The following is a 14,314-nucleotide window of genomic DNA, read 5'->3' as shown; positions in this document are numbered from 1 at the left end:
CTAAAAAGTTATAGTAACTTGTTAATGTTTTATTCTTTTTTATATAAGTGTGAAGTTATGGAAATGCGTTATGAAAATGATCAATAATGACATTTATGTAATAAAATGTCTATAATATGCCATGGCCACTTTTATTTTATGCCATAAAGTCGATATAAAACCAATACAATTTCAAGTTGAAAAAATGCTACAGATTTGGTAATTGTTTTTTTTAGTATTGATATACCCGTCCCATGACATTAAAACATTTCTAAAACACAAATAACCAGTTTCATACTTTATGCAAAATTAAACTAAATAATTTTTCCCAGATAGACGATTTTTCTTAATAGATCGACACCAACTATATGTACATATGTACATCTTTTTGCTTCAGAAACCAAAGAAGTTTTTTAACAGCTTGAGACAACACCGCTCACGCGACATCTTAGCTGCCAATGTAAAAATACAGAAGCAACACAAATATGAAATTATTTTATTATAAATATACTTATGCTTATTTTATCTTATATTATTTTATTTTCTTTTTATTATATTGGAAAATAAATCTACTACTAACTATAGAAAATATTCGGTGTTTTCCCTGAAACTGTCTTGTTGAGTATCGAAACCATTTCCCTTATTTTGAAACCTAATGAAAATAATGGGGGGGGGGGGGGGGGTTAAGAGTTAATTTTTCGTTTGTTTGTTAATCATTTTGGGTCAGTTTAGGTTAGGTTATATTGGGTACTGGGTAGTCCCACCAGCTCATACCAATAACGAAATTAATTCGGAAAAAATCACGAAACCTATACGTGTTTTTCAGCTGTCGTTGGGGGGCAACACATCGTAAAATTGACGACCTCTCCATTTTCCCCCCAAATATTATTTTAGATTTTATTCCCTTGTTGGTTATACCTTATTCCTGTAGTCCCACAGGGTTAGGGCATCACAGGTAAAGCTACATAGGATCCTTAAGGGGAGGGGAAGGGGGGGGGGGGAGAACTCGACAAGAACTAAGTTAAAAAAAATTTAATAGTTGACTGCAGCGTTTCTACTATTGGACACAGTCATCCTTGTTTCTGTTTAGATGTCGCTTAATATGATCGATTAGGTATTCAATATTCATATGGACGGGTTCTATAGCTTCTAATTTCCATTGTAACAGTAGAATTTGAGTCTTCGTCAGCTTCGTACTTTGATGTAATACTTGTAAGACTTACAACCTTAGGAATTATGATTTAAATAGCATCCTATAGACGCTTTAGAAAGCATTTTTAAAGAAATGACAATAGAATTTAATTCTAGGAAAGACATATATTCTGCTGTTATAATGTAGTTCATAAAAGGCCTTAAACCCCACCCTACGTCTGTATTTCTACTCCTAATAAATCATATTTTTCAGGGAGGGAGGAGATATTAGACTGTATATTTTACAGGCACCCATTAGTTGGCTTAAAAACTTTGGAAACTATTCTATTTGATTAAAATTGATTGGTAAAAACCAGCAGTATTTTCTAAATTTATGCCACAATAAAAAAGGTTAATTTTGTTTGTTATAATCAATTTATCGTCCATTGGATTACCCCTTAAGATCTCTGATTCTATTCTATACGAAGATGGGCATTTAGTTATTTATATATAAACTAGCGGCTTCGCCCCTAGCCTCTAGGGGCTTTGCCCCAAGAGGTTTGATCAACTTAATTTTTCGTATTTTAGATTTAAAAAGAAAAAGTAAAATTTTTTTTTTTTGGGGGGGGGGGTATTTTCATTTTTTTGGGGGGGGGTTGGGGGTGTCCCACCCCCCAAGAAAATAGCTTAAAACCATCACAGGACCAGTAGGTATATTCCCTGAAGAGTAGAGCCCAATCGGTTCAGTGGTTACTGAGATCTTAAGTTTCAGACGGAGAGACGGACAGACAGACGGACAGACATCGTTCTACTTTGTATTATAGATATATCGCAATGATAATGAAACTAATTGTTGGATGTTTACTTGACATGTTTTGAAAACTATATGGTTTAAATTAAGGTCGATTTCAGATCAATTATTTGCTAAAAAAAACTTTCTAAATTTCCATTAAAAAAATGAGCTAAATTAAAAGGATAAGCTTTTTGTTAAAAAGACGTGCTATTGCAAGTTACAAAACAACATGATAAATTCACTGAGTGAAAAAGTCTTTGATACTTCTTACTTATTTATGATATATTTCGGTGGACATTGCACCCTCTTCAGTCTTGTAGTTTAACTGGATGTTAAGACAGACAACCAAGGCACACTTATAGCGTAGCTTTGCTACCAAAAACTTTTTTTCCCTTTGGATGTGTTTGCACATCCCTGTGTATACAATGGATATAGAGTATACATGGATATTATGACAGGGAATTTTTCTTTGTCAATTTAGGTTGTTAACATGGACATCAATTATTGGCCAGTTCCTTCATCCAGCAATAGGGTAGGGGATGGGATAAATGGGATGGATCTTTATTCCAGCCAGCTACAAGTTTCACTTTATTAGACTAGGTCCATAATAATCTGGTATGAGATCCAAGTAATAATAAAACCATTGTATATACGTAGCCACCTCCTCTCCCGCTGTGAGGAATCCTTGAAATCTGAAAATTTCAAGATGATACTATTTCATGATTTCTTGTTATATCTTTGTTTTTAAAAACATCATTAGATCAGGGATAGGACAATACTAATCCCCTTCTTATTTATGATACAGAAAGGTCTTCTCTAAAATTAATCCTTATACTAAAGTAACAGGATGTTTGTTTGTCTGTGTGTCTGTACCGAAGGATCTCACTAACCGCTGAACCTCTCCTTAACAGGGTAGATTTTCATAGGTCCCGGTAAGGTTTTTAACTATTTTGGGGAAGGGTACCACCTCCCTCCCAAGAGAAATCACAAAAAATCAAAAAAAAATTTACGTTCTCGATTTTAGAAAGAGAGTTCAACGCAAACATAAACGTCAAACGCAACATAGACATATCTTAAATATAAAAAAAAACACATTTAAAGTACCACTAGAGGCCTCTAGGGGCGTAGCCAATAGTTATCTTATATGGTGAAAGATAAATATATATACACTAGCGTGTATGCCCCTAGAGGCCTCTATTGTGGGAGGGTAAAAGTCTACCCTCCCAATTTTCAATTATTTTTTTAAAAATATGTAAATCAAATATTTTTTAGTGGGGGGGGGGTGTCATTTTTTATTTTGAGGGAGTAGATACCCTCTTAAAAAATAGTTAAAAACCTTCCTATAAAAAGCTTCACTGAATAGGAGAACCATTGTGTGTGCGAATGGGGCGTTTGTCCATATTTTGGTATGGAGACCGCTCTTCTATGAGTACTACTAAAACCTAATTTTAATGCAATACACATAGACATTCTCATCGTCGGTTCGCTTGTTTAGAATGCTTAACCCTCTATTCCCACAAGTATAATACGAATTTGGTTGAGCTGGTGGAAGCTCAACAAAAGACCCACGCGAAGTATTATGTTGCTTTAACCTAAGAATAAATGGTTGGTTTTGATATTCGATCAGAATCATCCTCTCCCGCTGTGAGGAATCCTTGAAATCTGAAAATTTCAAGATGATACTATTTCATGATTTCTTGTTATATCTTTGTTTTTAAAAACATCATTAGATCAGGGATAGGACAATACTAATCCCCTTCTTATTTATGATACAGAAAGGTCTTCTCTAAAATTAATCCTTATACTAAAGTAACAGGATGTTTGTTTGTCTGTGTGTCTGTACCGAAGGATCTCACTAACCGCTGAACCTCTCCTTAACAGGGTAGATTTTCATAGGTCCCGGTAAGGTTTTTAACTATTTTGGGGAAGGGTACCACCTCCCTCCCAAGAGAAATCACAAAAAATCAAAAAAAAATTTACGTTCTCGATTTTAGAAAGAGAGTTCAACGCAAACATAAACGTCAAACGCAACATAGACATATCTTAAATATAAAAAAAAACACATTTAAAGTACCACTAGAGGCCTCTAGGGGCGTAGCCAATAGTTATCTTATATGGTGAAAGATAAATATATATACACTAGCGTGTATGCCCCTAGAGGCCTCTATTGTGGGAGGGTAAAAGTCTACCCTCCCAATTTTCAATTATTTTTTTAAAAATATGTAAATCAAATATTTTTTAGTGGGGGGGGGGTGTCATTTTTTATTTTGAGGGAGTAGATACCCTCTTAAAAAATAGTTAAAAACCTTCCTATAAAAAGCTTCACTGAATAGGAGAACCATTGTGTGTGCGAATGGGGCGTTTGTCCATATTTTGGTATGGAGACCGCTCTTCTATGAGTACTACTAAAACCTAATTTTAATGCAATACACATAGACATTCTCATCGTCGGTTCGCTTGTTTAGAATGCTTAACCCTCTATTCCCACAAGTATAATACGAATTTGGTTGAGCTGGTGGAAGCTCAACAAAAGACCCACGCGAAGTATTATGTTGCTTTAACCTAAGAATAAATGGTTGGTTTTGATATTCGATCAGAATCATACAAGTATATTAAGTATTAAGGAAGGAAAATGTTTTTATAAAGTGTATTTATATCACAAGTGCATAAGTTAAGTATGGAAATATTTACAGGATAAGTGTTAAAATTATAAGTAGAGTAGGACAGAAACATGCCCTAAGTCCCAAGCAGTGAATTGTGCTAAGTGTTAGAGTTCTAACATAAGGCCTGAGCTCAATTCATGCTAAGTACTAAGGGGCCTAAATTTAAACTACAATGCATGCCAAACAACTAAGTCATTACCTTTTAAAGCCAGAAAGAGAAGTTGATGGTAGGAGAGTTAGTAAATAACTGAATAAATTCAAGAGGTACATGCTATAACATTAGCTCTGGACCAGGATTTTAGTGTTTGTCTGTGCAATTAAATATCTGTGTGTTAATATGTGACGTAAATCAGGCATGGTTGTAGGCATACATATATGTACTGGTTGTTTATACGATTACATTAACTATAAACATAATATCTTTAATAAACATATACTATTAGCAAATCACATACAGATTACCATGAATAGGCTTTCGTTACCCATATATGGTGTCATATAGGTAGAGGCAAGCCTATGAATGCATAAATTGATACAAATAATGCCTTGGGCCTAGCTAAAGTAATTGTGTCTTGCCCCTGAGTGCTACTAGTTAATTGCAGGGCACGTGTCAATCAAAGGTTCATAATATGATCTATATAGTGTTGATTTTATATCAAGCATAGATAGATAGTTGTGGATGCGAAGCATTTCTGTAAAAGTCTCATATGTACGTTCAAAGAATTTGAAAATTGAGGATCGCATCTCCAATGGGGGTAAGTTGTTAAAAAAGAAAAAAGAGAAAAAGAAAAAGTTTAGTAGTCCCAGTATATAGGCATATATAATAAACTATAAATGTATTCCAAGCTAAGTTAAATACGCTTTCCATTGAGAAAGTATGATTTGCGTATTTTCATAGCTGGGTATACAAGATGATAAACCTCCCAAATAGAATACATTCTTTTCTTGAGGGGTTTAGTTTTATCTAACATTGTCACATCGATAAATGTTTTTGCGTTGGTTGTTCTGGATAGTTCAGCTTCTTCTGATGATGAACTAGGTGGTGAAGTGCTCTCGTTCGAAGTGTAGGTTGAGGTTGGGGGTGAGGTAGATATGTAGCCAAGGGCGTCCACTTGTGCTACCTCGTTTCCATTCTCGTCCAAGGTGATTGAGTGATTTTCCAGGTCATAGTAGAGTTGGTTGAGGTCATTGGTAGAGAGGGACAGTGTGCTGCTGGAGCTAGTGTCACTATCGGTCTCCACTCTACTATCTTCTCTGGTAGTCAGGGCTGTATTTAACAAGAAATTCCTGATGGTGATGGACAGGTTCTCTGAGAATCCATCGTACTCTGGTGTGGTGATGATGTTGTTGTTCTCGTCTATTGTGTCAAGGTGTTGACAGGAACACAACCGCAATCCGTCCAAGGTAGGGTGGTGGTAGGGCTCCAATACTCCATGATCGTCTAGGTTATCTCCAGGCTGGTCCATGGTAGATCCTAAAAAGAGTTAGTGCGCGTGCTCCAACCGGTTCCTTGGGGTATCCTGGCTATGGTAATCTAAACAAAAGAAGTTTTAATAATCTTTTATTAATCCTTTTATCCCTGGGATATTCTAGAAATTCTTTCGTTACAGATAGACCTATAATGGATTGGTTAGTTATCTCTATTTCTGTTAAATATAACTGTTTCCTGAATATAAACAATATTTTATATAAAAATGTATAAGTACAATTAGTATTTACATATCGTATTATTTTCTTTGGTTACATTACTCGTATGTATGTAAAAATATAAGATTCTACTAACAATAGTTGGTAACCCTTTGTTTGTATATTTTGTATATGTACATATGGTTTATACCATTGTTGGTATTAGCTGTATTTATGTTATTTTTAACATGAATAAATTTTAATCATTTTAAAGATTAATATCTTACATTACGTCGCTATCAAGTGTACCTTTTAGACTTAATATCTATAAAATATATCGTTCGACGTCCGTAATTAAATTTTACGTAACAATAAGTTGTCAACCCTTTGTTTATGTTTGGGCGGTCAAAAGTGATAGGGGTTGGATTTGAGCGAGGTTATAAAAAGCTGGCGGCCCAGTAATTATGCTCATTTATATAATAATTGTCTTTGCGAGCGGAGCTTGCGTTCGAGTGTTTAATTTTACCGCTAAATTCCAAGAGAATTTATATAAAAGTGATAAAATATAGTAACCCGTTTGTTTTATATGAATGTTTTTATGTTATAGATTGTTGATATGCCCATTATTGCATTCGTTAGCCACTATTTAAGACTCAAGAATCTTATTTTCTTCGTCGATAAGACCTTTATCATTGAATTTTTAAACGAAAGTGGGTTAGAAGCAATATGGGTACATCTTCAATATATGACAATTTTATTATATATAATATTTGTAGTTTTGATAGGACATATCTGAGTCAGCAGGTAAATTGACGTACCTTGTTTTGTTTACGTTTTCCGTCTGCAAAAGTTAAATTCGTTCATCGTAAACAAAACTTATATTGACACAGATATGTTCCATCATTCTATTCGTTTTAACTTTTGATTACAGCGTTCCCTTTTTATAATCAAAACTTATTTGAGTCCTGATTCAAATCTTCTAAAACAATTTTACTATAGGTTTTAAAATAAGATTTTCTTTTTACTTAATTCAATTATAATGACGCTAATTGATAGATTATTTACGTTACGAGTAACTCAACCATATTATAAAAAAAAATGGTCGCTTACAAAAATTATATTTAGCTAGCTTTATCGAAAGTGTTTTTAAAACATCAGTGAAGATACTCAGATTTAGCTAGTATATAAGTTTTTAATTGCTTAATACATCATAATGAATATGTTTTTGATAGCTCAGCGATAGCTATTTTTAAGCATTGAATCATGTAAAATTAATTACGTATTCTTTAACTTAATTGAATCTAATAAAACAAAGTTTTAATGTTTGAATAGCTTAACGATAGCTATTTTCAAGCGTTGAATCATGTAAGATTAATTACATATTCTTTAACTTAAAGAATTTTACTGTTAGATGATAAATCAAAGTTTAATGGTTAGGAGGTTCAACCATAGTTGCTTAAAATACAAAAAAAATTCGTGTGTACAGTCTTTTTCATAAAATCAACTTTACTATATTGCCTTTCAGAATCACTAGTCCTTTATTTTAAATTTACATTCGCTCATAATGTATGTGCCTGACAGCCTGGACGCGCATCAGAATATTAAGGAAAGATTCGAGGAATCAATGAGGGCGGCTGCGGCCACTCTTGCCAATTCCTCGTTTCTTGAAAACTCCTTAGACGACTCGAGTTCAGTGTACAGCGACCAGTCTGGGATGCCAAGCCTTGCTGATGTCGATGACTATGGGGGTACAAGTACTGTAGAGTCCGAAAGGGATCAAGGGGAGATGTTCGGCAACGAGCATCTCTCACTGATGCTTAGTAGAACGATACAAATCATCTGGTCTCTCCTCAATTCGGTGATGCAGAACTCCTGCGGTGACATTGGTGACGATGTTGCCGGAGGTGATTCTGGGTCTGCCGAGTTGGGGAGAGACCAGAAGACGAGTCTGGACACCTTCAACATGGATGGCTTAATTAACATGTTGTTGGGTTTTGGCTTGTTTTCATGTGCTCTTATAGTGGTCTTCTTCGGCGCTGTAGGGCTTGAGACTCTTACACGTATTGACAACACCTCAGACAGGTCGCTGGCTTGCTGGATAAGAGATGTATGTACGCGCCTCCGAAACATAGGCGTCAGGACCATTGAGCTTCTCCACTGCAGTAACAGGACCAACAGGACTAGAGCTGGGGCTATGTCGCCAACTGCGGAGCCGTCGGACACCATGTATGAAGCCGCGTCCTCTGAGATTGATGATATTCTGTCGGATACACAGGTGAGTTTTCTTCTGTTGTATATTTCTTTTTTTTTTTTTGTTTTGTATAATTTTTTTTTCTAGCCACCCGTTTTGTCTAATAAAGCATCATGTTGGTGTAGGGTTGTTCTGTCCTATTCTCACTTCCTCAACATTGACTTTCGGCTCTTCCATATATATCGCTCACCGTTTGTCGTCGTTTTATGTCGCCAGAGAAATCCGCTCGGTTACCGCAATTAAGTTGAGATACCAGTTAACATTTACTAAAATCTTAAGTAGCAACCTAATATTATTTTCCTCTGGGAAGGTTAAGAGTTTGCTCGTGCCGTACGTTTCTCATTGGGGGTTTAAATGTTAGATCAAAACTTTAATGTTTTCCTTTTGTTTTAGGCTCCCTCTGCTAGTCCATCGACTCCAGCAGAAGTAAGGTCCAGAGTTGGCCTGTTTGCCGTACACTGTTTGTCTGCCACTGAGGATCGGATTACTGGAAGAAATGTGCCTGTGGGCTTGGAAACCTCGACGGGAAGTCCTGGCTTCCGTCCGTTGATTGTTGATCAAGCAGAGCGTTTACATGTAAGTATCCATGCTTTAGTTTTCTATTAATTTTCAGAAAGAGGCTGTATATTTGTACACGTATCTAGAGGTATTTGCAACTAAAATTCTTTTATTGGTAGAATATTAATCTTAAAATGTATGGTTGCATAAGCATTTTTGGAACCGATCTAAGATTTTAATTCTAGTATAAAGTGGGTTGAATTGCTACCTAATCATATAGCTTTACAGGATTTTAGGCATTCTCATTTCCTGATTTTCCTAGACTCATTGTTGGTATTGCGATTAAACTAATAAGATTTATTATATTTTAGGCGACCAACTCAGTCAATCTGGAGGAACACTATACAAACATGCTAAGGTTTAGCCCACCCAGTTCTGGAGGGTCTGCAGAAGGATCCAGCTATAGTTCATCCCTATGCTTGAGTCGAATTGATTCCCCATCTGCAGCGGACCTTTCAGCGGTAAGTTTGCTACATTCGTTTAATATTATTAGTCACCAAAACTACGTGACGTGAGGTAAAGAAGTTGGTGACTTTAGCTATGCGTATATACAATAAGTTATTTTAATCATGGTGCTATTCCCGTTCCATTGGTTAGCATCATGACTTTAGCGGACTTAATAAAAATTTTCTAAAAGTATCAAGAATGCTCAATTATCTATATGGGTAAGCATTATTATATTTCTCCCTGATTATTTGTTAAGATTTTCTATTTTAACTAATATTTACTTCCCTATTTTAGGAAGCGGAAAATACCCTTCCTCTGGTGAACGTGTTCGAGATCGATATACCATCCAGCCAGTTCGGTTCCATGGGTAGTGAGATTCGGTTCCCATTGCCAGAGAGAATGGTTGGAGGTTTAGAGCGGCTGCGTCTTACAGTCGAGACTCCCACCCCATCTCTTCCACCAGAGACTGCCTCAGAGACTGCTAGCCTGACCTCAGTTGCGCGTTCGTCGGATAACAGCAGAGAGGAGTCCGATGCTGAAGGTGTCCCTCGGCGACAGGGTTCTGCCGGCCCTAAGCGTACGCGTTGAAGTGGCGAATGTTAGCTTGGTCATAGACATTGTAAATTTTATTAGACAAAGACTGCTCAGACACGTGTGACAAAATTCTTAATCTATGTAACTAGTCAAAATAGTGATTACTATTCAGTAAAATATTAGACGTTATGACTTTCATACTGTACAAGACCAAATAATTTACACCATTGTTATTTTGTTATATCATTACATGTTAGCTTGTAAGGAACTTAGTATGTAAGGAAATAATGGTATAAGGTTGTATTTTCTTTCCCCTAATTTAAAACTTCGTGTAGTCTCAATCACCTTCGTCATAGTTGAACTAAATTTCTTTTCTCAATATTATATTAACAATTTTAATTTCAGCCTTATATCACAAGTTATTCATTCTTGTTAGCTTTAAGGGTTATGTATATAGATATTTAATCGAACTTGCGCCTCAGTACCTTTTCTCTGATCTTTCATTTATATCCATCCCTGTGCATTAATCGTGAATTTTAATTGTGCTGTGATATATATAGAGGACCTGTAAATAGCGTATATTTTTTTTGTAACCAATATCTAAGTAGAGTGAAGGACTGACGTTAGACAAAGCTATTCAAATATGCTTATTCAAGTACTTATAAGAGAGATATGTAAAGACTGTTTGTAAATTTTAATATTTGAGCAATTAGAGTAGTTTCATTGATCGGGTAATTTTATTAAGGAAGATTATTTAACTTATTAAGGTTTAGAATATATATCATTCCTCTTCAAAACTATAGAACTTTACATCCCTTTAATTCTTACTACAATAGCCGTAAAACTTAAGTTTCGGGATAGAATTTTCTTAGGCCTGTCATTAAAGTTAAATCTAAATTTTTTATTTCCACCAAATAGAATTTTCCTAATTCAAGTAGAGTCGTTGATAGGCTGTGTGCCTATATATATATATAAGTTTTTGCATTTATTGCTCAATTATTTTTAATGATCTCGGAATTTTTCTTATGTGCCAATATACAGCTTAAGTCCAAAAAAAATATTAACTAAATTTGTTAAAACTTGTCAGAAATCTTTCTTATTATCACAATTTTGTTTTCCAACGATTTTTGTTAAATGAAAGTTTATATTCTGTTTTTGAAATTGTCTTAACTTTATAATTTTCACCAAAGAGAAATATTTATCAAGATTTTATACCTTTTTCTAAAGATTATCTACTTTTGTTAAAATAAATATAGAGATTTTTAAGTAACATACATATTTTGTTAATTACTGGTTTAACATATGTTGTGTAAAATTACATAGCTTACTCTATAAGCGTTACTTGTTTGTTTGTCACGTTAGTAGTGATAATAATTAAATTGTTACCTTTATGAGGCGTTTAGCCTAGTTTTAAAGTTTGCTTATTTTATAACAATTAAAATGAGTAATAATATTACCTACTATGTTCTTTTGGTATCATAGTTACTATATATGTGGTTTATTTTCTTACCGTTTCTATCATTACCCTTTTAGATAACTCATATAATAATAACGTGGAGATTTTTATAAGAAACGTACAAGAATACAAGTACAATATTGTATAGGTAACTACGAGAGTATTATATTTTCCGTTTGGCAAGGTCTTTTATATCATTGGGAATGTCCGTTAGTCTTTCCATCTGGATGCATTAGAAGTTAAGTCATAGGAATCATGTTAACTTGTATATTTATCTAACTATTCTGTTTGAGTTTCTAGGTCGATAACTAGCGGTAGTCGCGGCGGGGTGACCTCTCCTGCCGTAGATTACCGTTAGGTTATGATGATGTGCATCTGGTCGTTGAGGGACAAGCGTTCTACCGCGTATACGCAAACTCCTCTGAAATGCTCTTAATATTCTTTTCAAGAGTCTGACTAGGAATGTAGTGATCCTGTCTAATATTATAACCATGATAATTGTTATTGACACGTATATAGCTATTTCTTCTATATGAGCGAAGATAGTTCTAATGGTCAATGGTTCTTTAGGTTTTGGTGGGCACAGTGCTTCTGACGCAAATGGTAAAGTTCGTGCCGTGGTCTGTCGGTCATATCCTAATGCGAACTGTGCGATCGTATCTCCCAATGTGAGATTATATGATCCTCCTGTTATAATAAAAGGAGTGGATGTAATAGTTATTGATGCATTCTCTAAACTGCGATTAGTATTCTCGCTCAAGCTAGTAAAGACAATTCCATCTTGCACATGAGCGTAGGGATAAGTCTGTTTTGCCAAAGGGCAGTGCTTGGTTATCAATGTTTCATTAACGCTAAGTAGTCCCTTAAGGCACTGGTCAGCTTCAACCGGTAGATAAGCGTTATAATAAGATTGTCTGTAAACTCTTTTGGTTTTATCCAAGTAATAAATGGAATCGATATAGCACTCATCAAAAGGAATTGGTGCGTATCTGTAGATTTTTATTGGCTCAGAACTTAATTCCATGGATAGGATAGTGGTGAATGATGTGGTACCACCACTTAAACGACTTTGGACTTCCAATCCAAGATTATGAGTATAGTCCAAGTTAAGTTCTTGCCTTACAAAAGTTTTAATAGAGTCTGTGATGTCTGTCTTTGCAAGATCTTGAATTAGAGTAAGTCTGAAGTTCAAGTCTGCTTTAAGATCTTCTAAGTTCGTGATGGCTAAGTTGCTCAAGCTATCAACATACGAGTATTCTGCTGTTTGCACAAAGTTAGCTGCTTTGGCATGAAGGATTATACCACTTACAATTTGTGGTACTATCTCCGCAAGCAATAACTGTGTAAAGTCAAACTTATCATGATCTAGCTTATAAGAAAGTTTATTTACGTTATTAGTCACTTCAATGCGGTTAGAACTTATTAAAGGAGTTACTGTTTCAATAGCTTCCTTGATGTTGCGGATAAGTTTTATTACTTCATTAAGCAAGTCCTTAATCTTTTTGGTATATAACTTGCCTATAAGTTTAGTTTGTGCTGAAGTGAATGTGCGTCCATCGTAGCTAATGTCTAATTGAGTCTTCAGGCCATCATAGATTGCTATTTCAGGCGCTGTATTGTCTACAGATATATCAACTTGAATGGATCGAATTGCTACAGCCGTGTAGCCTATATATTCTCCACTTTGATAGTGAGTGGGTATCAAGTCTGTCATTGTGTCTGCTGTTGTACTATAGTAGTACGTACTTAGTATTATTAATATTATCTTAGAATACATTGTTAAACAGTTAAGTTTATTTAATAGATGCTTATATCCACAATCAAAAGTTACTTTTCTGACTGGTACACTTACACTAATAGTTAAGGTCTTCACTGCTTGGAGTTCTATGATAAACTAACTTATTTTTCCAAAATCTATTTATTATCCCACTTTCGCTACTGCTAGATCCTGAGTGGGCGTTTCCGGTTTCTAACTATAATTAAAGTTTTTGACATATTTTTTTTTGTATGTAGATTGGTTATAAGCTTAATAACTAATCAAGTTCATCTCAATTCAAGGCATTTATATATAGGTTGTCTAATAATATTTTTATGCTTGTGTGATTTACATAGAAGTATTAGATATTTTAACTTTTAACTCAATTTTGTATATATTGGGTTACGCAGTGACATGCGTATATTTGTACAGTTTGTATTACTCGTTTGACTCTGTTTAGATTATACAGATTCAAAACTTATACATATACAATTTTCCTTTTATATATTTTTGTGTATAAATATTTTTGAAGGGATCGACTTATTTAGTCGACATTTATTGTATATGGTTGGTCTCCCCTTGTCAAGAGAGAAGACGTAAATTTTACCACTGGATATATAACCTTGAGTGGGAAAATTCTACATAAATTATGATATCTCTGTTATCAGATTAGAATAACATGCTATTATATTGTTCCCGAGTTTACAGGGTAAACGGAAATGCAAGTGATTGTTATTGGATTTGATTTACATCTCTCCAAATTTGATATTATAATTTATGTTTAATGTTTTATAGATATGAATTCTGTACGTGTGCAGATTTATAGGCTTTGTATTAATTAAATTTGTATTTTGTTATAATGATAGTCATTTTTCTTATTTGTGCATAAAGGGATGACTGTGCACATATTTTTAGTCGCAGATTTTGCTTTGGCTAAACTTATAAGCGGAAGCGTCTCGTTTAGTTAATTATCTTTTAGTCCATGACTTTATTGTAAGACTTTATGATTACTCTTTTGTATTCTCTATGAAAGTGTCAAAATATTAGCCAATTGGTTTGAAACTCTTTGATTTTGAAAGGGTATTTAACTTGTCTGTATTTATATCAGATCTCCTTTCAA

General features: G+C 34.6%; 1 protein-coding gene across 1 annotated transcript; it reads left to right on the top strand.

The window, feature by feature from the left end:
- Window positions 1–2,393: 2,393 nt before the first annotated feature.
- Window positions 2,394–10,036, top strand: LOC145305454 (uncharacterized). The gene is made up of 3 exons (XM_080147070.1): window positions 2,394–2,435; window positions 9,313–9,462; window positions 9,743–10,036. Exons 1-3 carry the CDS (start codon window positions 2,394–2,396, stop codon window positions 10,034–10,036), a joined length of 486 nt encoding a protein of 161 aa, XP_080003196.1.
- Window positions 10,037–14,314: the final 4,278 nt, after the last annotated feature.

The sequence above is a fragment of the Acartia tonsa genome, chromosome 14, assembly GCF_053477335.1.
Source record: "Acartia tonsa isolate MP-2025a chromosome 14, ASM5347733v1, whole genome shotgun sequence".
Taxonomy (NCBI): domain Eukaryota; kingdom Metazoa; phylum Arthropoda; class Copepoda; order Calanoida; family Acartiidae; genus Acartia; species Acartia tonsa.
This window is presented reverse-complemented; position numbering and strand designations above follow the sequence as displayed.

Excerpts from the sequence above, each read along its gene's own strand:
- LOC145305454 (XM_080147070.1), top strand. The coding sequence starts at position 2,394 with ATGGACATCAATTATTGGCCAGTTCCTTCATCCAGCAATAGG. Across the intron at positions 2,436-9,312 it reads TTCCTTCATCCAGCAATAGG|GCGACCAACTCAGTCAATCT; the intron begins GTAGGGGATGGG and ends ATTATATTTTAG. Across the intron at positions 9,463-9,742 it reads CTGCAGCGGACCTTTCAGCG|GAAGCGGAAAATACCCTTCC; the intron begins GTAAGTTTGCTA and ends TCCCTATTTTAG.